Below are 22,925 nucleotides of genomic sequence, written 5' to 3'. Positions count from 1 at the left end.
ATTACAATGACCAAGCAAAGTCAGCAAACTTCAATTTTTATGAAAAGTCCTCTGTTTTTTTTTACAGTAGTAAATGATAAAATGGAGTAGCACATATATATTTAGACGTATACTAGCATATGCATATGTGTGTATATATATATATATATATAGTTTATGATAGCACAGTTTTGGAAACACTGATGTAAGGATACTGAGACATAGAAGTGTAGCAATGTTATTTAGCACAGACATATGATCCATATTAAAGAGGAAAACGTCGAGCTGTATTAATTTCCTTTTTTATTTAAATTCACAATTGTATCCATAAACTTGGCACTCCAATCATGCCTATTTCCAGAATACATATATTTTTGATACTATGGTGATAGAAGTGAGCATAAATGACGTATTAAGTATTACATAACATGGAAAGATCTCGAATTTGAGAGAACAGATAAATTTAGGAGGAAACCATAAAATTTAGAATCATTAATTTTAAGGTCAACAATTATTCTTAAAGCAGCCATCATATTTTATTATATCTTACACACACACGTATATACATATATGTGTGTGTGTGATAATGTAGGTTTTGCAGAGGATGAAACCAATTCACTTTCTTGTCATTGCCGAGAAAAACTGCTGCTTAGATTTGACTGGAGTAAAAATCACAACTGGCTTGATGGTTGAAACATTCTTGTAACAGGAATAATTATTCAGAAATACATTTTTGCTTAAATTGGTATAACACTAGGAGTGCTAAATGTGTCACACAATTTTCATATAAGCAGTTAACATTTTAGATAATACCAAATAGACGTGACTTTCCCTGGCACAACAAACAGCAAAAAAGAGTAGGTATATCATGGCCAGAGTATTCAAAATTTCAGAGCACTTTGTTTTAATTCAGCACAGCAAGCAACCAAAAGATTTTTGTTTTGTGACTTATCTTACTTGTCTCCTCGTTGAACGAGTTATAACCGCAGTAAAATTTGTCGTGTGTCTACAAGGTTAGTAACATCGTAAAGGTCTCAACAAGCTACAAATTTTGATGCTTGATTTGTGTTCCTACGTCTTATAATTCCGGAGTTATTGAAATTTTAAATTCTCATCCATTGTCTACGCATGAGCCTATGTTTTTGAATGAAGAACCGGAAGAAGAAAATGAAGTGCTGCTTTATGCTCCGTCGTTGTTAAGTGATTACTCGCGACCAAATTGCCTTCTGTTCTCAACACAGATATCTGGAGAAAGCTGGCGCATTCCGCTTTCTAACGGTGCAAGAATTGTGTTTGTGGTGTGTGTTTAAGCAGAGTTATAATTATTTTAATTAGAGTCCATAAAGTGTCATTTTTGCGGATTTCTTCTAGGATATCTCGGCTTCTATTTGGAATATCATCATCATTCATCCCCGGCAAAGTAGGTCTTCTTGTACTCTTTATTTCGGTACCCTTGCTTTGAATTTATGTTTATTAGTTCATCTGCTATGCACACTTTTGTGTTATTTTTATAATCCGTAACTCGTATTCCCCCCTACTAACTTCTTCCAAGTCGAATTTTTCGACGCAGGGGTTGCAAGGTTGTTGTTTTCTCAAGAAGCCCCTCAGGGTTAGCATATTAACAACGACTTTTCCCCTCCACCTACAAAGCGCATGCGCGCTTGGCACAGAACCTGTTGACACCTATGACATTAGACTTTTTACCGCGCGGCTTTGTTTATGTTTCGAACTTCAACTTTGTCATTTATTCGCCCATTCATGTTTATGTTACAATCTTTTTACACTTTATAGATGTAAATTTATTGATTAATGAAATTTACTGATTGTATTATAAATTACTGACTATTGATATAAATTTAATAATTTTGTGTTTGCACTTTCTAACCTTTTTTTTTTTTTTTTTTTTTTTTTCCTCTGTCTCTTTCTCCTACTAAAATGTCTGTATTTTGTGGTTTAAGTTACGGGTAGTATAAGTTCTCAGACCAACATTAATTTTATTTCCTCTATGACTTTCTAGTTAAGCTGTCTTCAAGCTTTTTCCCCTCTTCTTTCCCCCTTTAACTGACTTCCCCTTCTTTTTATTTCTCTGATAACTTCGCGTCTATGTAACTTAGCGGCCTCAAGCTCTTCTTTTCATCCCCTTGTTATCCTGTTATTCCCTTTTAATTTCTAAGTTTTCTCCTTAACTACATTAGATAGCGCCCTCTTTTCTTTTCCCCTCTTGACACTTTACCTTCTTTTTTTTTTTTTCTTTTGCTGACCCCCTCTTTCTTTCCACCCCAACCCTCCGCACACCTTTTTTTATATTTTAATTAATCCTTTTTTTTTCCGAGCAATTTTTGCAACTATACACTTGTATTTTTAGAATTTTTTTTTTCTTTTGCTGACCCCCTCTTTCTTTCCACCCCAACCCTCCGCACATTTTATATATATATATATATATATATATATATATATATTTTAATTAATCCTTTTTTTTTTCGAGCATTTTTTGCAACTATACACTTGTATTTTTAGAATTTTTTTTTTTTAAACAGTTTCCTCTAGTGGAAACACCTCCACATTCTTCCTGTTGTAAACCCGCAACCTCTTTAAGGTCCAGGCTCTCCTATTACTACTCTTTCTGCACCTGCGATTCTCCTTCTGTTCCCGTTTCAGCTATTCATTACATTCTCCCCCATTTTTCATCACTCATCTCTTCTCTTTGCTATCTTTGACTTATTAACATTCTTCGGGCCTCTGGCATACCACTACAACCTCTCGGTTTACGTGTTTATCACTTAAATATATGTGTATACTTACAAAATATCATGTGTACTGCTATTTATTGTGCTTACTGAAACTTTTCTGCATTAATTATTAATTATTTCCATCACACATTTGCTGTGTTGTGTACTGTAACTCTCACTACGTGCTCAGTTTCAAGTTCTGCACAAGTGATAATTTGTGTGCACTTTACATTGTAATTCTTCCTGCGGGCTCAATTTTAAGCACTGCTCAAGTGAACTACAGTTATGCAGTGGCTTTGTGATTTAGTGTATTCAGTGAATTAGAGACTCAGTGCCTTAATATAGAGATCTCAACAGCTTCCTAATATAAGACTTCAACAGCAGTGCTTTAATACAGGGATTACAGTGCCTTAAGATAGTTCCTTGTTATAGTGCCACAATTTAGTGCTCAGTATAGTGCCTCTAATTGCCATAATATAGAGATTTCTACAGCATTCAGTGAGATAGTCTACACAGTGAAATTAGAGACTTAGTGCATAATTTTAAAGATTCCAATAGCAATTAGTGACTCTGTGGAATAGCAGAATAATTTATATATTTTTTATTTATCATTAGTGATTTCATACAATAGACTCAATGCAGTATGTCTGAAATGCGTACCTCCACACACTGCAGTGATCTAGATTTGCCAAATCACTTAGTTTCAACTGACTTCTCATATAGAGAAAAAAAAAAAAGCGGTCTTCGACGAGAGCGTACAAATAGCCAATACAGTTCGAGGTAATAAAAATATATTACGCCTCATAGCCACTCTAGAGATCTTTCGGGACATCGCATTACGTGGAACAGAGGTAGTCAACAAAGACGTGAACACTTCTATAGTCCCGCGCTGTACCACTGGCACTAACACCCCTTACCCTGAGGTGGTTACTTCAAGTACAAACACGGACTCCCTGCCAGTAACAGCAACTACGCAGGCTCCCAGGAACACAGGGGAAAGGCATAGCCACTTGAAGTCAGCGACAACACCATCAGCGATTGTGCCCCAGAAACCAACCTTTGCGGCAGTGCTTAAACAGTTCAGTAAACCCAGTCTGATCATCAACCCTTTAGGGAGTATCCATCCACGTGATCTAAGAACACAGTTACAAGAAAAGGTTCCACTTAGTGAGATCCCAGTTGTCGTCAACGCTATCAAACCGGCTCCAAAAGGCGGACTAGAAGTTTTTTGTAATACAAACGAGGAGGTACTCAAGTTACAGGAGCACATCAAAAAAGCTGAGGTCCAGGCAGAGGTTCGTCTCAAGCAAAAGAGGCAGCCGAGAATAGCCATCCATAATGTTCCAGAACATGTTAAACCAGAACAGCTCATCGCAGAGCTCAGCGCAACAGCAGGTCTATCAGCAAGAGTATACAAACCCCTGTTCCGACTTAAAGAGCGCCGAGCAAACAGAGTCAAATGGGTTCTCGAGTGTACCACGGAGAGCTTTGGAATCGCCATCAACATCAGACGTCTGTTCACAGCATGGCAGGCTCATACTATCACAGAGTTCTTGGGAATCCGTAGATGTTATAGATGCCAGCAATTCGGGCACTCCCAGGATCTCTGCCGCAGCAAGAAACAGTTCTGTGCCTTCTGCGCTGGGTCGCACAACACCAAAGTCTGTCAAGCAGAGTCACCAGCCTGTATCAACTGCGGGGACTGTAACTACCGCAACGGCACCTCCTACTACTTTGAACTCTCCGGCATACCACCCGGAATGCCCGATGTACCAGAGAGCCGTCTACAACACACGCTGCAACACACAATACTAAAGCTATAACATCACAGCAGCCTACCAATGCTATGTTACTACCTAATGCGTCTGAAGAAAGCAACACTTTCTCACAAGAGATCCTACCGACAAATATCCACAACCCAGTCAACCTGATTCTAACTCATTCTTCAGCAGGCTCCATAAAATGCATGCAAATTAACCTCCAGCGGGCAGAAGCAGCTAATGCGCAACTAGTGCAGCATGTCCTCGATCATGAGATAGATATCATTCTTCTCCAAGAGCCTTACTGCAGAAATGGCGCAATAGCCTGCCTACCACTCTCATGGAAGATCTTCCAGCGGAAAGCGCAACTTAACGAACTACCCCCGAGAGCGGCGATCATTTGTTGTAATCCACAATGGTCCCCACTCATTATCAAGCAGGCACGAGATCATGTTGCAATTCTTCTGAATTATAATAACTCCCAGATTATCCTATCATCCGTCTACAGCTCTCCACCAGAAGACATCAGCAATGCAGTAGATAGTATAGCAGAAATACACAGAAAACATACTACCATTCCTCACGTAATAAGTGGAGATCTAAATGCGCACAACGTCATTTGGGGATACCCAGATACCTCACCGAAAGGAACAGCGTTAGAAGAATTTATAATGACAGCCAATCTACAGTTAATAAATACTCAGAATGCCCCACCGACGTTCGACAACTCATACAACAAAGGATGGCCTGATTTAACAATAGCTACAAGTAACATAGCCAACAATATAACAGATTGGAGGGTCACAGACGACGAGAGTTGCTCTGATCATAAATATATCCACTTTGCAATTAATACCGACACAAGCATCACTATCCTTAAGCGCTACAAGATCCCAGGCAATAAACTGCGTGCATTAACAAAGGCTTTCTCGGATACCCTACAGAGTGAAGAAGAAGTAATAGACCAAATAAACAGCCCAGAGGAATTAGACACTTATACAGATCATCTCCTCAATACATTGCGATGTATTTGCGACAAGCTCCTGAAGACTCGCACTGCTAAACGCATACAAGGCATATGCTGGTGGACTAAGGAACTACGCCAATTACGGCAAAAGTGCAGAGCCCTAAGACGGCATCTCCGAGGTGTAATGGACGAAGCCACCAAAATGGCATTGCTGACCACATCCGCAGGGAAAGAGCGCAGGGAAAGAGCGCATTATAAAAAATGCATACTACGAGCCAAAGTCAATAGCTGGCGGAAATTTTGCACAGCTAATACCAACGTCTATGGAATCCTGCATAAACTAGCTACAAATAAAGTTTACAAGCCTGACCAGCTTTATGCCCAATCAGCCAATAACTCAGACAACACCAATCTTGCAGAAACCACAGCATCTGCTATCCTTAATGCAATCTTCCTAGCAGATAACCCGGATGATGACTCAACAGAACAACAGAAGATACGGGACAACCATTCCATTCCTAACACACCAGACGACATACCCTTCGACTCAGCTGAAATACAGCAAATCTTCCGTTTTCTTCCCATAAAAAAGGCTCCGGGACCAGACGGTCTAGACTATGCAATAATAAAGGTGGCTTACACGTCCCGCCCTACGTTCTTCGAGAAATATTTCGGCAAGCTCTTAAAATACCAGATCTTCCCTACTGCTTTCAAAAAAGGAGAAGTGGTCCTGTTCCTGAAGAAGCAGAGATCCCCAGATGACCCAAGCTCGTTTCGGCCAATTTGCCTACTTTCGTCTCTGGGAAAAATTTATGAAAAATTACTGGTAAACAGACTTAAATTCCATCTCCAACAGACCAACTTCCTCAGCCCACGGCAATACGGGTTCCGAACTGGCTTGTCAACCACGCATGCCCTGAGTCATCTTAAAGATAGCATAGAACAAAATAGAGGCAGAAATCTTCACACGGCATTCATATCCCTGGACCTGCAAAGCGCCTTTGACACCCTCTGGTGGCCTGCTATAAAGCAAGCACTTAGAGAGGCACAATGTCCCCAAAACATCTTTAACATCATCACGGACTATCTACATGCACGTAGCCTCATAGTAGCCAACAACAATGGCCTCACTATCAAGCGGCAGGAAAGAGGGTGTCTACAAGGCTCTTGCGCCGGTCCGTTGCTCTGGATAATCACCTTTAACTCCATACTACAACATGAATGGCCTTTGCACACAGATATCATAGCATACGCCGACGATGTAGCTCTTCTGGTGTCTGGCCGCACAAGAGATGAACTGGAACGGAATGCCACAGAAACCTGCTCGATATTCACGGACCTATGCAATAAACTTAAGTTAATCATCTCTCGACAAAAGTCCGCAGCCATCGTAATTCCACGTCCTGGCACAAATCCCACAAGACGTCCATGTATAAAGCTACTGGGCAAGAACTTAAAAATAACGAAGACGATTAAATATCTAGGAGTCACTTGGGATCAAAGACTCACCTGGTTACTGCACCTCCAAGAAATACGTACAAAAACATCGACCATCGCAAGGAAAGCCAGGCAATTTCAAGGGAGAAATTGGGGACAAAACCCCCATATCAGGAAACTATTATATCTGACAGTGGCAGAGACAATAATTCTCTACGCAGCAGTCATATGGGCACAACCAATGAGCAGCCGAAAGACCAAGCTACTGACCACAATTCAACGGCCGTTTGCATTAAACATCTGCGGAGGTTATCGCACAACAGCGTCCAGCGCCGCCACGATACTTGCAGGCCTGCTGCCATTACACATAAAGGCAGAGGCAGAGGCTACCTATGTACGAATCACCCATCACAGACAAGAAGCCACATATGCAGGAATTACGTTCAGAACAACAGACTATGAACTCCCTGGCAGTGTGCAACACATCCACCCTGCCATCAAAGGTAGAGGGATCCATGTCAAAATCCAACATCAGCAATCGCACTCCAGACAACACACTTCCTCTGCAATTACACAACTGTTCACTGATGGATCAAAACATGATCAGGGAGTTGGCTGCGCGTTTGCTCACTACGAACATGGCACACTAGTAAAGGAATGGAAAGGACATCTCACTAACAGCAATAGTATCTTCCAAGCAGAGGCACTAGCAATATTGAATGCGCTACGACATGCCCTCAACCTTTCCCTTACCAATGCGACTTTTTACACGGACAGCATGTCAGTGCTACACGCACTCAGGGATCATCACCACACTTCACCCATCATCATAGATATACAGCAACTTTTACGCAATAATCATCAATCCTGCTTTAACATGGTATGGGTGAAAGGACACTCCGACAACAAAGGGAATGATGTCGCAGACCGACTGGCTAATGAGGCTGCCAACAACATCCACGCTCAAACTATAAGAGCCCCTACCCCCGCCTCACACCTCAAGAAAACTCTGCGTAATATCTGTAAAGAAAAGTGGCAAGAAGAATGGACTAGTTGCGACACAGGGAGAAGGACGTATAACTTCCTACCAAAGGTAGACACGGAACGTCTTATAACAATAGCCCCACTGACACAGTACATAACGGGTCATGGCCCATTTCCATCTTATTTTATGCGTCATGGCATCTCAGCATCTGACAATTGTGTCTATGGCATGCTAGGTTCTCCCGAGCACTACCTATTTGACTGCGGTCTAACAACAAACCACCACTTACCACATCCAACGAATGATAGAACACTTTACTATTGTTTCATAATCAAACACCCGCCAGCTATAAGGAGTATCTGCGCAGTTGTACAGCAAATCAACGCCCTAGGGCAAGACATTTGCGAGCCACAGTAGCATAGTACTGCAGACAATGTACTCAACGATTAGATATTCGCAGTATGTACACATTCTGTAATACACATTCCACATTCAATTTCGAGCCTCGTGTTAACATCCGCTTTCAATAGCCACCAACTTGCAGAAATAATGTTACTGACATGTTTATCAGTGTAAAGCACTGGGCACCCAATGGAATGATGTGTTATCGTAAATCGAAATATATAATATCCGTACAATGCACGAATGTAGTGTATGCAACGAAATATGTAATTCATGCAACAGAAGCCCCTAATGAAAGTATGTACATTATGTATTATGTGAACTGAGCATATTTCCGCACAGCGCTACTGCTTTACGCACACGTTACTATGTCTCATATGTTTCTTCTGTGTGTAATATTTGCATTTATGTGCTCTACGTGTTTCCATATGTATTCTATGTGTCATGATATGTATTCTCGTGTATGTTTTTATGTCTTTATGTTACGTAATTACGAGTGTGTTTTTATGCTTTTACGTTTAATTTTGTATATCTATGTGTTTCAGCTTATATGAGTGTTTTAATGATATCCTTTATATTCTTTTTTAAGTTACTTTGTGTTATTAACAATGTCCTATGTAAAAACTACCTGACATCTAGCACCTGTATGGCCATGTAAACTCCCGGTGCAGCCTCACGGGGCTCCAGCGAGTTGCTTCTTCGAGATAGTGGAGGACGTGGGACATATGCCTGTTTACCTATGTTATACGCCAGGCCTCCCCGTCCTCCGTCACCTGTCTGATAGTAACATCAGAACAAGCCCACAAACTTCATTAAAACAAGGAGAGCAAGGTTGCGCCTGTCGTTGGCAAGAGCATTAAGCACCATACAGTTGATAGTACGATTTCACACATTGCTGCCCCCAGTTTTGATGGAGAGCACCCCAGGGAATGGATCCAAGGGTCTCCCACCCCTCTTCCCCTACCATCAACTTCTCAAGAAGACTTCGGCTCGCCACATATTTAGAGTGTCCTCAATGCTGCAAAGACACTATACATTTACAAACATCCATGCCTTCTCTTGGGATTCGAACCCGGGCCCTTTGGTACTGCAGTAGGCTCCCATAAACACTATACTATACTGTCTGGGTGGTTTCAAAAGATTTTGCACCACATTACTGCAGGGAAAGCATGATGTAACATGGTGCGATATGGAGCCTTGAAGAGGAGATTTATGTAATGAAAATTAAGAATTAAAAGAACCATTCCAATTAAATTTAATTTGGTAATAAATTTTCTTCATATTTTGATATCTTATATGTAAATACCTCCTTTTTTTGGGGGGATTAAATTTACTTGATTCCTTCTGTCACAATATGAAATTTAGGTTTAATCCAAATAAAATTCACAGATAATTTCTCATTTATTTCTTTAAATTTTTATAATTTTTTATAACGTTTTCAAAAATATTTTTGAATTATAAAATGTTTACCATCACCTTAAAGTTGTTATATTTCTAGGCATATCTGAAAAAATATAGTTTTTTATTCAAAATTTCCCAATATATACCTAAATTTATATAGTGTCACATTTTAAAATTCGGCATATTTGCTATAAGTAATAATAATGCCAAATGTGGTTTATGCACTTTGAAAATTATTTGAAAGACTGAACAATGCGCCTTTTTTTAAATACTCTTGGCAAAAATTCGCTAATTTTTAAATTTTTTTAAATAATAATTTTTAAATAATAATAATATTTTTAAAATAATTTTAAATTTTTAAATTTCTTGATATGTTTCTCACCAAATTTTACAAAATTTAATACTTAAGCATAAGCCGAGTTTGTAGAATTGAAATATGGAAAAAAATCAGTAAGTCATCTCAGAAAAAGGCCTTAGTTTTGTGTCAAAATACCTATGTCAGAACAATGGTATATATAAATTTAATATACATCCTAAGTTTGGCTTTTGAGGCATGAAAAATACAAATTAAATTTTGCCAATCGGCCTAGTAGAATGGGAGATATGGAACTGTTCCTCTTTTTTTTTTTTTGGTGCATAGTGTACCCTGTGCAAACAGAAAAAGTCCGATTTTGTGTCAAAATACCTGTATCAGAACAAGGCTTTATATAAATTTAATGCATATCCTAAGTCGCACTTTCGAGACATGAAAAACACAAGTTGAATTTCGTCAATCGGCCGAGTAGAACAGGAATATAAAATTGTTCCCAGTTTCCCAGTTTTTTTTTTTTTTTTTTTTTTTCACACTGTACATATGCAGTATTAGCACTTTCAACAATTTTGGACCTTTTGAGAAAACTCATGCACACTCTTTTAGCTAAACACTTAATAAAACTAATACAAGTCAACAAGAACTAGACTTTCTTGATCTACAGATTATTCAATGCAATAAAATTACTGTTTGATAAAAGAAAAGAATTTAAATTAACTACTATTAAACTAATTTAATTGGCATAAAAATGAAGTTGTTAGCAATACAGTAATCAATCAAAAAAGTTGTTAGCAAAATGTAATCAATCAAATTAATAGAATCAAAAATATCTGTACAGAAATACTCTACTTAAAAAATGAAATTTCTTTTTTACACAAACGAAGTCTTATCAACAATCGAATTCCTTCTCATTTTATTAATTATTCACTTAATAAAGTGAGTGTTAATTTTCAAATTTAATTCTGAAGCTAGTAAGCAATGATGGGCTTATCTTAAACCATCCACAAAGGATGAATCTAGATGCTTTGTTATCTCTGAAGATTTGTAGATTCTGTATTTAATTGTAAATTAACATTAATAGCTCTGGCTACTTTCCTTTTATTAATAAAAAACCATTTAATTTCTAAAGTGTGCATATGCAATATTAATAGAGCCAAATACAAATACCACTGATTCTGGGTGAATTTCACTTTCCTCCACTTCCAGCGAGAAAATATATTTTTTTTTAAATTTTGATTTACTATTTAAATCCAAAGCAATTTATTTACGTAATAGCCAAACAAGAAAATACAGTGCTTGGTTATCACTCTCACACATTTAAGAGTTAGATTTTCTTGGTCTACAGCCAATCAATGGGCTTCATTTGAATTCCTTTCTCGCCATTTCTATCTATGTATACAGTTTTAAGACTTTCTCCCATTTCTTTCAACGGTAAACCTTAGCAACCTTCAATGAACAACCTTTCGATGAAAAGCTTCACAATAGTAGCTATGGAATTTAAACTGTAAGTTAGGATTAACTCTCTGAAATCCAGACCCTTCGCTAACTTGTACCCTCAAAATACCGAACCGCCCGAAATAGTTTTCCAGTTTCACAGCAATATCTTCCTCCCCTCCCTGTCCATTAACTCAGAAAATAGGTGTGAAGATTTCCAATGACATCCTTTGTATTTTCTAACAAAGATTCCATTAGCCTTTGAGCCCGTTCTTTATAAAACTATTCTGAAGGTCAGACCAACAAGTCTTTCTGGCTTTGTTTATGATCACGACTGAGATTTTGTTTATTTCCATTATTTTCAGGGGAAGGAATAAATTGTTTAAAAATAAATATAATCCTTAAATTTTTAAACTTCTCTTTTATTGCTTTTTAAAAAAGCTTAAAAAGCACACTGTACCACAAAAGAATCAACGAAATGTCACGATCAATCAAAAGATAAGAAACATCTTAGGACAAGCTGCCTTCAGTAAACTGATACAATGCATTTGGGAAAACTGCACCTGCTACTGCATATCTTAGGAGAAGGGAAGAACACAAGATTACAATCTCGGCCATTTTCGGGCGGTTCTGGTTGTTTCAATGTAGGGCCGTGTCAGGCGGATTGGATGTGAAGAATTTAAAATTATATATTTTTTGGCTTATATCTTTTTGTATATGCATGTAATTAAGACATTACAATTATATAATAGTTTAAATAGCATAATATTGTTACACTAGTTTTATATATGCCTTGATATTACTAAATTCCCTATCAGTTTTTATAATCTTTTTGTAAATATGTTCTCTTTTAGATTGCATTGGGGAATTAATATCATGTTTTAAAATTATTAATTATTCATTTTAAAACAAATTTTCTACATTATTTTAAGTCTGCTAATCACTACGTATATTCATACATACATAGAAGAAACGGCAAAACAATGAAGTGACAGCCTCATAAAGGTTTTTAGAGTACATAGTCCGAAGTCCAGCCATCCAATATCAGGAATGATCTAAAATCCAGACTACCAAAACTTATTTTTTTAATGAATTTTTGCGTGAATGGCTGCATTTTTTGCAATGCACTTGGTATTTGTTATTTTTTCATAATAAAATAAGTGGAGACTTCAGAATCTTAATATCACTTCAGCACTATATAAAACAGTTGCATGTTGAAGAAATAATAATTTATTAACATTGATCTGTATGATCAATAATTTGGCTCCATAGCCACCTTTTTACTTGGCATACATCTCAAACCAAAACATACTTCATCAAAACATTGTTGGTTTTACACTTAATAATTTACATGCCTAACACCAACCTGGTGAATCATTATTTATTACATTTTACTATTAACACACAGCAGCTTGAGAAAGTCATACAGCAATGTCTAAACAATATTCTTTTAAATATTAGTAACTGAATAATAAACAGCATGGTAACCTTTTATGTTGATATTACGATTTCAGAATTCAGCTAATTGAATGTGAAATGTGTCAAGCATTGAGGAGAAATTTAACAGAAATTTCTTTTTATATGCAAAAAACATATTTTGTAAATGATATTCATAGGCCAAAAGATTGTATTTAAATGCTCTTTGAATTCAGAATTACTGATTTACTATTCAGATAAGCCGACTATATATGCCAGTTCTGGTACAACTGCACCTGGTGGCAGAATTTAGGAAAGGCAAAATTTCTGAAGTTTAGAGAAGCACTGAGCATCAAAATTAAAGTATCATAAAAGCTTCAGAATTTACAGAAGCAAAATTTAAAGGCAGTGTAATTTTTAGAATGTAGGGAGGTACTTGGCAGAAGAGTTTAGAACCCTCAGAGATTGCACTGGGCCATAAAATGTCTAGCATCGATCCTCAGTAGGCCTTCAGTATATGGGGGAATTTATTTATTCAGGACTCGGATAAGCGTTAAGCATATACAGGAAACAGGTTAAGGTGCAATAAATAGCTAAACCAATATAATTCAGGCTTAACTACAACAGTGTGCAATGCAAGACAAAATTTAGCAGAACAACATGTCTTTAATTGCCAATCTTGTAATGTATCATCAATAATATTGCTACCAATAGTGAAGAGAGTGTCAGACAGGTTGCCGAGAGCAAAACAATTTCAATTGACAGTTTAGTAGTTTTTAGTAAAACTTCTTGCTACAGCAATTACATGATTTAAACAATGGAACTTTATAACTCAATTAGTCTATCTATAGAATTAAAAAAAAAGGTATTAGCACAAAAAATGAAACAACTTAAGTAACTTACATTAAAGAAATGTTTAATAAAGCAAATAAATATTGGGCTTTTTTTTTTAATTTTGATTCTCTTGAGGTCATAAATATTTCATTACTTCATCATGTCATCTTACTAGATTTAAACTGATGATCTAATACCTGGAAAAATCCCAAATCCAGAATAACAGAAGTCCCAAAGAGTTCAGATCTCAGACTTTGTACTCTATTAAAAATCACTTATTTCAGTGATTTGACAAACTAGCATTTTATGAAAACTGGAACATATAGAAAACTACCATTCTATGAACATGTGGGACTCGAACAATTCTGGTATATAATAAGAATAAACTCATTAATACTATATTATTTTTATTTCAGAAGGAAAAAAATATGAACTATGTATTGCATTATAAATAAATGAACTAAATCATCATATGTTAATTTTAGTATGATGATCATGAAGTGCACAGATGTTAAAAGAATGCGCACAATAAAAGATGAGCAAATGTTAAAAGTATTTTGAAAACTTAAGGTTTAGGATTCAATCATTTAAAGCCATCAGTTATTTATTATGTAGGCAAATAGAATTCTTACCAGTTGTAGCAATGCAGTCAAATCCAATGAATCCATAGAAACACGTTGCAGCACCAGACATCATTCCAGAAAAACCATACGGCATGAAACCTCCACTGCCAGCATGTTTAGGAACCTGAAGTAATATTCTTTGTAATTAATTTATAGCCATAATAATTTTAATTTTTAATTTAGAAATATTTACGATTTACTTTGCAACTTTTTTCCAGAAAATTCTAACTAAATTAATTTCTTTTTTGTCATTTACGTTCAAAACAATATCAGTTATGTTTAATACCCCAAACACAGTTTACATTTCTATTACTTTATGAATACATTAGATTTCAGGGATTTTTTTTTTTAAGGTCAGTTCTTTTTGTATACAATAAAAGCACACACTATTAAGATATTCATATTAATTTTTTAATAATTAAGTATAATAAGTAATAAACATTTTATAAAACAACAAAACATACCTCTGATTCAGTAAGTTTCCAGTTGTGAAAATCAGCTTTTATGGACCCAGCAATGATGGCAAACAGGACAACACTCAAATTTAAAGCAGTAAAAACATTGTTGAAACGTGACGACTCCCTTACCCCTGCAGCCAACATAACTGTGGAGAAATTTTCAATCAGTATAGTATATAAGCACAACAGTTCACATTAAAAATTTAACAGCAGCATTATCTTCGGCTGCACTATCTGTGATACAGTTTTATATTTATATTTACTCTCTTAAAAATTACATTTTCAATACTTTTTTACATTATTTACATTTCTATTATGAATGAAATTCATTTCAAATACTTGGCCTTAAAACCTCCTAAAAGATTAACTAAGGTGAAAAAAGAGAAAATACTGTGAAGCAATTCTTGGCATAAATTGTGCTGTAAAATTAAAGTATTATTTTATATCATTTCTGATAAAATTTTAAATTAAAAATTAATTTATGTGTTACTACAAAGACGAAGCTCCCAGCTCCCCTGGCCTTGCAGTAGATACTTATTGATTAACACTTGAATGAATCTTTGCAATAAAAAATTATATTTGCTTAACAGAAGAGTAAAATAATTTATAAAACATATCAGTTATATTAGAGATAAAAATTAGTATACAGAAAGCGACCATACTTGCAAGTAGTATTGTAATTCCAAAAGCTAAAAAATCTGGATAATCTGACACATGCTGTATATGTATAGGCATTATTTGCTCTAAATGTTTCTGCATTGTTCCATTAAAAAGAGAATCTATATATCCACTGTAACCCCTTGCCACAGAAGCAGTTCCTGAAAAGAAAAATGAAAAGTTATCACTAAACTGTTGATTTTAGTAAAACTATATACATAATTAAAAGGGCATTAAAGAGAAAATAAAATTTTAATTCTTTTAATAAGAAAGCAACACTTTTACTAAACATTATAATCTGGCATAAATCATCATAAGAAAATCATAAGAAATCATACTAATTAAAAATACATATGATTGATTTATGCCATGGTTATGTTTCCAAGATTTCCAAAACAAAATGGATAGCAGAAAGATAAAAAAAATGCAATTCCATTCAAAGATAATAATAATCAGTGCAAAATTACTGAAAAATGTTTTATTTAATGAAAATGATGCACTGAAAACTAATGCTAAAAGAAAAAGAAAATTTTCTACTTTAAAAATGATGCAATGGATATCTGCTTAGTTTTCTTTGCCACCGATAATTTAATTTATAGTATGACATTGGAGTTGTTTCAGTTTTTCTATGAAAGCCTGAGCTCCAAGATGGGATGCCTATTAAAAAAAAAAAAAAAAAAAAAAAAAAAAAAAAAAACTAATATCCTTCATTAACCCCTTAACTGCCGCGGGCGTATATATACGCCTTGCTCAGCCAATGCGTTAGCTGCCCCAGATGCGCAGCCGATGCGTTAACTTTGCGAATAATTTTAGGTGTAGCAGCGCAAAGCAAATGATAGCAGTTTGGAAGGACGTATATATACGCCTGGGGCAGTTAGCGCATCGGCTGAGCAAGGCATATATATACGCCCGCGGCAGTTAAGGGGTTAATACATTTTGTACGGTATTTAAATCTTCCTCACTCCCTTTTTCCTATATATTTTAAAGAAATGTATGAGGAATTATTTTGTTTCTGCCCATATTAGAAAAAAATGTCTTCACCAGAACCTATTCAACACGATCAATATTTTCAGCATTGGCAGGCTTTAATCTAATTATAGGGTTGTTTTTTAGAGGTTCTAAATTTTAAACAACAGCTATACTTATCCAACATCATTTACTTTTCCGAGTCATCATATGAATAAAAACTGATGTTCACCTATACTGGAATTCTTTTTCGAGCACATACTTTTATATCAATGCATTGTTGCTTGAACTATCTATCAAAGTGGTATCAATCAATACTAAAAGGATCTGTGCCATCACTAGGACAATCAATAAAGCATCATACATTGATTCACTTATATTTTTATCATCTTAGGCTTCAATTTGCAGCATGCTATTACTATACTAAAGGAACATTACTGATGCTGTGCCAGCTATATACTAGTCCTTTATAGGCACCTGAAGCCACAGCATATATAATGACATAAAATTTAAGTAGAGATATGCTGAATTTGTTGGAATAATATTGCACACTTTTATAACTTAATAGATATTAATTAAATTCAAAATAAACAATACATTGAACATGGTAATTTGCCTGATCAATTGACAACATAGTATTAAAATATTAATAAGAATTCTTTAATTTTTTGTAGAAAGCTATGCTACTATGAAATTTGACCATAATGTATTAAAGAAAAGCTGAACTCTCTTCATTAAAATACTTCAATGCGCAAAGTTTTAAAAAATTAGTTAACTTCTCTTTTTTCCTCCCACCCACCCACTAACTTAAAGTTCTAACTGGCATTCCAGTTTTAATTTCAGCACTTTCTGCCTTTAAAATTTCCAATGAAAAATTTTTCACACAGATTTTCAAAAAACTCATTTACATCCTTTTTTCCCCTATGTCACTTAGTTACAGCATCTCTTTCCTCTGCTTACAGTCTCTTCATGGAGTTTGTTTACAGGCATTATTCTTCTGTCTTTATTTTACACAAAGATAAATAATATCAACCAATCCTCCCTTAATCCAACCAAATCATCAAAGAACCTGCTGGATCTTTTGGGTTCCAGGCTGCCTGACATTAATATTTGTCATTTCACAGGCCATAGTTAATCTGTATCATTTAAATGCATTTTATATATTCCTTTTATTATAAAGGGCCCACAAGTGACTGAGTGGTAAAGTTGTTGAACACTGGTAGTTTGGTCCGAGGCTCAAATCCCGCAAACGGGCTGGCTGCCTGGGCATTTTCATAGTTTTTCCCATGTGTAATGTGTATACAAGCCAGTTTTCCTTAGAAAGGTCCTCCACTATGGCATCCCTTCCCTTAGGCAGATAAAGCCTGAAGCTTTGATATCTTAGCACGTGCCTATTTCTGCATATGAAAAAATACAATATACAATGAATAAAGTGAAGTATAATAAAATGAATTCCACTTAAGTATGAATTTCATTGCACATATATTCAAAGATAGAAATGTAATTAGTAGAATCATGACTAAAAATTTTTTTATGTATTTTTTCCCCTCTTAAACTATGCAGTTTTAATTTGCTACATAAACGAAACCATAACAAATTCAAATTTATCCCAAGAGTATATATAGATCATGAAAATTAGAGTTTTAAAAATCCATTTTTACCATTAAATAGGAGAAAAACGTACCAGCATAAGGTTAAAAACAAGGCAAAGAAGCAATTTTAAGTTGCCGCAAATTTTAAATTAAGCTGTATTGATATCAAAGGCAATTTGATCTAGGTCCCTCTTTTTCAAGAGAGTTTTGTTGTTGTTTAATTTTAAATTCAACTTTACAATACATCAGAAAAGAAAAAAAAAAAAATAATATATGACTTAATACTTATCTTCTGCTGCATAGGATAGGAATAAACATAAATATGATACATGAAAAAATCCCTTAAATGCTTCTGTAGAAATCTTTGTCTTTACTTCAGGAATTTGATAAAAATTTCAGAAAAACAAATTTAAAAGTTTTCAAAACTTTTTTATGAGAAAGAAGTATAATAGAAGCAAAATTCAAGGTAATTGTTAAAATAAAAAGTAACGATACTATTCCGTTTTGAGGACCACAAAAAATTGGCAAGGTAATTGTTAAAATAAAAGGTAAGGATACTATTCCATTTTGAGGACCACAAAAAATTGGCAAACTATTGTTGATGCCAGTGCTGCCAAAAATAATTGCAGCAACCCTAACGCAAGAAAGGAAGTCTAATAGTAAATAACTATATAAGATTATTGTTTTAATTTAGATGAAAGGTTAATTCAACATATTTTTTTATTATTATAATTTATATAAAAAAAGGCTAAACATAACTGAATGGAAGCATAAGAGTAAATAACTATTTCAGATCATTATTATAATTTACATAAAAAAAAGGTTAAACATAACTGGACGGATTTCTGCATCGCTATTTCGCTACAGAGTTATCGCTAAAGCATAATTTCATCTCGTTGGTTGTTCAAACATAATTTTTTATCATGAATAATGCCTTTTCTTTGAAAAAATTCTATTGCAGACTTTTCATCATAGGCAATTCCCAAAGCGTTAAATCCATAAGATATCAAAAAAGAATTTAAAATCAAAAAAGGATTTTAAAATTAAACTAGTATTTCAATGGCATCTTAAGAAATATAGAACTATCTAAACTTACGCAATTTGAAACAGCGCATACGCTAGATTTGGCGTGCTGTTAAAGGGGTGCGTTTGCTAGATTTGGTGCTTTTGCGCATACATTTTCGCTGCAATTTTTTTACAGTCCTCAAAATGGAATAGTACCAAAGTAACTTTCACAAAAGGAAATACTGCGTTTGTTGTATTATCTATCAATCACCAATTAACAATTCAATTTTTGATAGACAGAAGCTTTTTAGATTGGGGGAATGACTGCAATAACACACATTTAGGAAAATTTAAATTTAAACCATTTTTTAATCCAATAATTTAAGTTTACTTTCATTTACATCAAGAATTGAAAGCATCCCATCCCTCAAAAACTGATTTATTTTTTCTCTGAGACTTTAGACATGAAAAATAATTATTTTTTTTTTTTTTTTTTTTTATGAAATTTAGAAAGTTTATTTTAAACAATCCTTTAAGTACTGTATTTCTTTCCCAATAATTTTAAATATGAAAAATGCTTTACATCTTAAATACATAAACTATTTTAAGAAAGTACAAAAAGTAAGTCATATACTTATTTTAGAAAATTACATAGCCTTGTAATCAACGCACATAATAAAATATATCAAAACTTATTTCTGAAATTAGTATGAATAATTTCAGATATATTGAATATATTTTAATGCTTCATATACATTCCACTTATTTGCTCAAATTCTCTGAATACTATTCATAATTTTTTATCAATTTTAAAATTTATGCAGCTAAAGCATAATATTTTACATAAGAAAGAAAAAATATATCTTTTACTAACACAGAATTATGAGAAATTTCTTCTAGCTTAACTGAAATATTTAAAAATAGTTAAGTGTATTATTAAAATATTAAAAAATATCAAGACTATTAAAATGTCTTAAGAGTACTGTTATCATATACATTAAAGTGTTTGGAAAAATTATCTGTTGATCTTTACAATGAAACTGCTTCATATACATTTATTAAAAATCTAAAGGTTTACTTCTTAATTTTAATATAATCTTAAAAATTTTCTTAAATTTTCTCTCCAACGTTTCAACAATTTAAATTTATATTTTGAAAAATATAATTCTGCAATCCTTCTTATAAGAATGTTAAAAAAAAAAAAAAAAAAAAAAACTGAATTTTAAGTGCAAAGCTAATAGAATACATAAAATGTAAAAATTTAAAATAAAAAAACCAGAATGATTGATATACATAATAAAATTCTAAAAAGCCAATACATACTCAAAAAGTTACTAGAGGCTTTTTTTTCTTTTTCTTTTGTGTGTGTGTGTGAATTAATACCATAATACTATTATTAAGAATAAAAAGTCTACAAACTGTTATTTATCTTACCTATAACATATTCAAGAATGAGATTCCACCCAATAATAAATGCCATCAGTTCACCAACTGTGACATAACTATAAACATAAGCTGAACCAGCACGGGGTACTCTTGCTCCAAATTCAGCATAGCATAATCCTAGAAAAATAGAGTAACATTACACATACTTGCAAACTTTTATTTGAAAAATAAATTACGCATTAATAACATGTAACATTTGGAAACAATAGAATTAAAAAAAATTACATTTACAAATTTAATATTTTTGTGCCAAAACAAGTATATTTAAAGCAGATCCAGATTTCTCTGAATAAATAAAATAATTCCAGAGTTCTTGTTTGTTTTGTGTTCTTTACCTTTCACAGGACACATGAAGCATAAACCTAAAAATAATAAACATTGTTTTCTGAAACAGAAATTTTAAGAACAGAATTTAATCTTTTTTTTTTTTTTTAAGAACATAAAATGAAATATCTTTCCATATCTGGCATCAGCTTATCGTCAATACTTTTATTTGGTATGCTGTAGATTTCTACAGCAATTCTTATGTTATACATTGGGTTGGTTACTTGATCAAGGTAAAGATAAATGAGGACTATCTGCCTTTGTGGAGAACTTTCTGAATGCAAGTGGCTCAGATTCATGTAACACATCAGGAAAACTATTCACATGTTTATGCAGCTTGTTTGTTTTCTGAAATTACTATAAAGTCTCTTAATTTTCCATCAATAAAAGCATCAAATTTGGAAAAAAAAAATTCTCAATCTATTTTGCTATTTTACAAGCAGCAAGAACATTATTAAAATATATTTCTTTTATATTATAAATACATATATACACAAAGCTGTAAAGATAAAGAGGTATTTGTATATATTATATTTTTATGCACCACACTTTTTTATGCATTAAATTTATTAAAAAATTAACATACTCATCAATCCTCAAATGGTAATTATCTTATAGATGCTTATCATGAATGATCTCATGAAACATACCTGCAAAGACAGATGCAACTGCAGCAATAAAAAAAGAGATTGTAACTGCAGGTCCAGCTTTCACACTTGCTACTTGACCAGCAAGTACATATATTCCTAAACCTAAAGTACTTCCAATGCCTACCAGAAAAGATCAGAAAAACACAGATATGTTTAAAATTAAAATAATTACACATGAAATTATGTCATAAGAAAACAGTATGCCTATGATTCCTTAAATGGTAGCTTTTAAATAAAAATTTTATGTCAAAATTATATATAATACCTTAATAAATAATGCATAAAATTAAAATAAAATAAATCATGTATTAAACTTCTCTCTAACACAAGTTTTCTTTTTTTAATTTTTTAAGCAAAAAAATTAAAAATTAAAAATCTATTACCCAGTGCAGTAAGATCTAAAGTTGACAAGCAACGATTTAATTTAGTTTCTTCTAGATCAACTTCCAGAGGTTTTCTTCTGATCAGAGCTTTGAAAAATCCCCGAATGTATGTCATTTTGAGTAGGCAGGTATCCAAACAACTTTCTGAAGTATTCTCTATAAAAGGGATTTTCATAATGTTTATGAAGGATGCAACACCATAAAAAAAAGAATAAAAGGTTAATTCTAGCTAATTAACTACATTTTACATTAAGAACATTTATGAATAATTTGTATTTCTCAATATCCGAAAATTCATTTAAAAGTAAATGGCGAATGCAAACAAAAAAATACAGATATAATTTTAGTATGTTACAAATCATATTAATATAATTTGTGTACCTTAAAAAAGTTCATCATATTAAAAAATATACCTTAAAATGTAACTGGCATACGAATAAAAGTGGCAATGCATAAAACTCGACACAACACTAACTAATTATATTCAATTATTTATATATTGTATGGAACTGATGAACAGAAAGATAGATTGATGATTGCATCATACTGTCACCCTCTCCCCCCCCATATAGTATCCATATCTCAGTGAGAAAAAGATATACACAGTCTCTGGTTGTTCTGCTAATTTAATCACATTACAAACGAAGAAGAAAATATTATACTCACACAAGTTTTCTAAGGTTTTCCAAAACTATAACGGAGATATATTAATCTTTATGGCATGGACCGTAAGCTCATGCCACGCTTTCCTGGAATGGGCTAAATTTTTGCCATTATCCTCAGGTCCGAACCATTCTGAGTGTGAATTCACTTGGACGACAAATCTGATCCTTCTGAATTGTTCTTATTCACAAGCGAGAGTGAAACATTTCACGGGTTTTGAACGATCCTCGCACACGGAGGCAAACTGGAAAAGAGACTTGCTGGAAAAGCACCGAACGTCAGAGAGGGGAAAAGGTATTTTCAGTGAGCGCATGCGCATTTCCTTCTACGTGGGACGGTAGCATTTCATCCTCATTTTCCAATTGTATTCCCCATGTCCTCTCACACAAGCTTCGCGCCACTACGGCGTTTTCTACTCCTGTGCTCAGAGGAGAGATAATGTCACTTCTACAGACCTGGAGAAGTGCTCACTAGACATTACAAAAATGAAGCAGATGTAGAATG

At 34.0% G+C, this 22,925-nt stretch overlaps 1 protein-coding gene across 2 annotated transcripts in view; it reads right to left on the bottom strand.

Annotated features, from left to right (window-relative positions):
• Positions 1-22,925, bottom strand: part of LOC118183086 (cationic amino acid transporter 3-like) — a 165,934-nt gene that overhangs the window by 30,796 nt on the left and 112,213 nt on the right. Inside the window, exons 1-7 of one of the 2 annotated variants that reach the window (XM_035352509.2) lie at positions 22,425-22,846; positions 21,759-21,914; positions 21,376-21,495; positions 20,390-20,518; positions 15,398-15,553; positions 14,742-14,881; positions 14,287-14,401 (exon numbers count right to left, since the gene is read on the bottom strand). In XM_035352509.2, coding sequence (XP_035208400.1) covers positions 14,287-14,401; positions 14,742-14,881; positions 15,398-15,553; positions 20,390-20,518; positions 21,376-21,495; positions 21,759-21,873 — 775 coding nt within the window. In that variant the 5' untranslated portion in view covers positions 21,874-21,914; positions 22,425-22,846. Of the gene's footprint in view, positions 1-14,286; positions 14,402-14,741; positions 14,882-15,397; positions 15,554-20,389; positions 20,519-21,375; positions 21,496-21,758; positions 21,915-22,424; positions 22,847-22,925 lie in introns of those variants that run through there. The other variant, XM_085814717.1, reaches the window with a different exon arrangement.

This window comes from Stegodyphus dumicola, chromosome 4 (assembly GCF_044657685.1).
Source record: "Stegodyphus dumicola isolate Sdum_Otavi_A_Nest chromosome 4, ASM4465768v1".
NCBI lineage: Eukaryota > Metazoa > Arthropoda > Arachnida > Araneae > Eresidae > Stegodyphus > Stegodyphus dumicola.
Note: the sequence above shows the minus strand (reverse complement) of the source record. Positions and strands in the feature narration are given on the sequence as shown.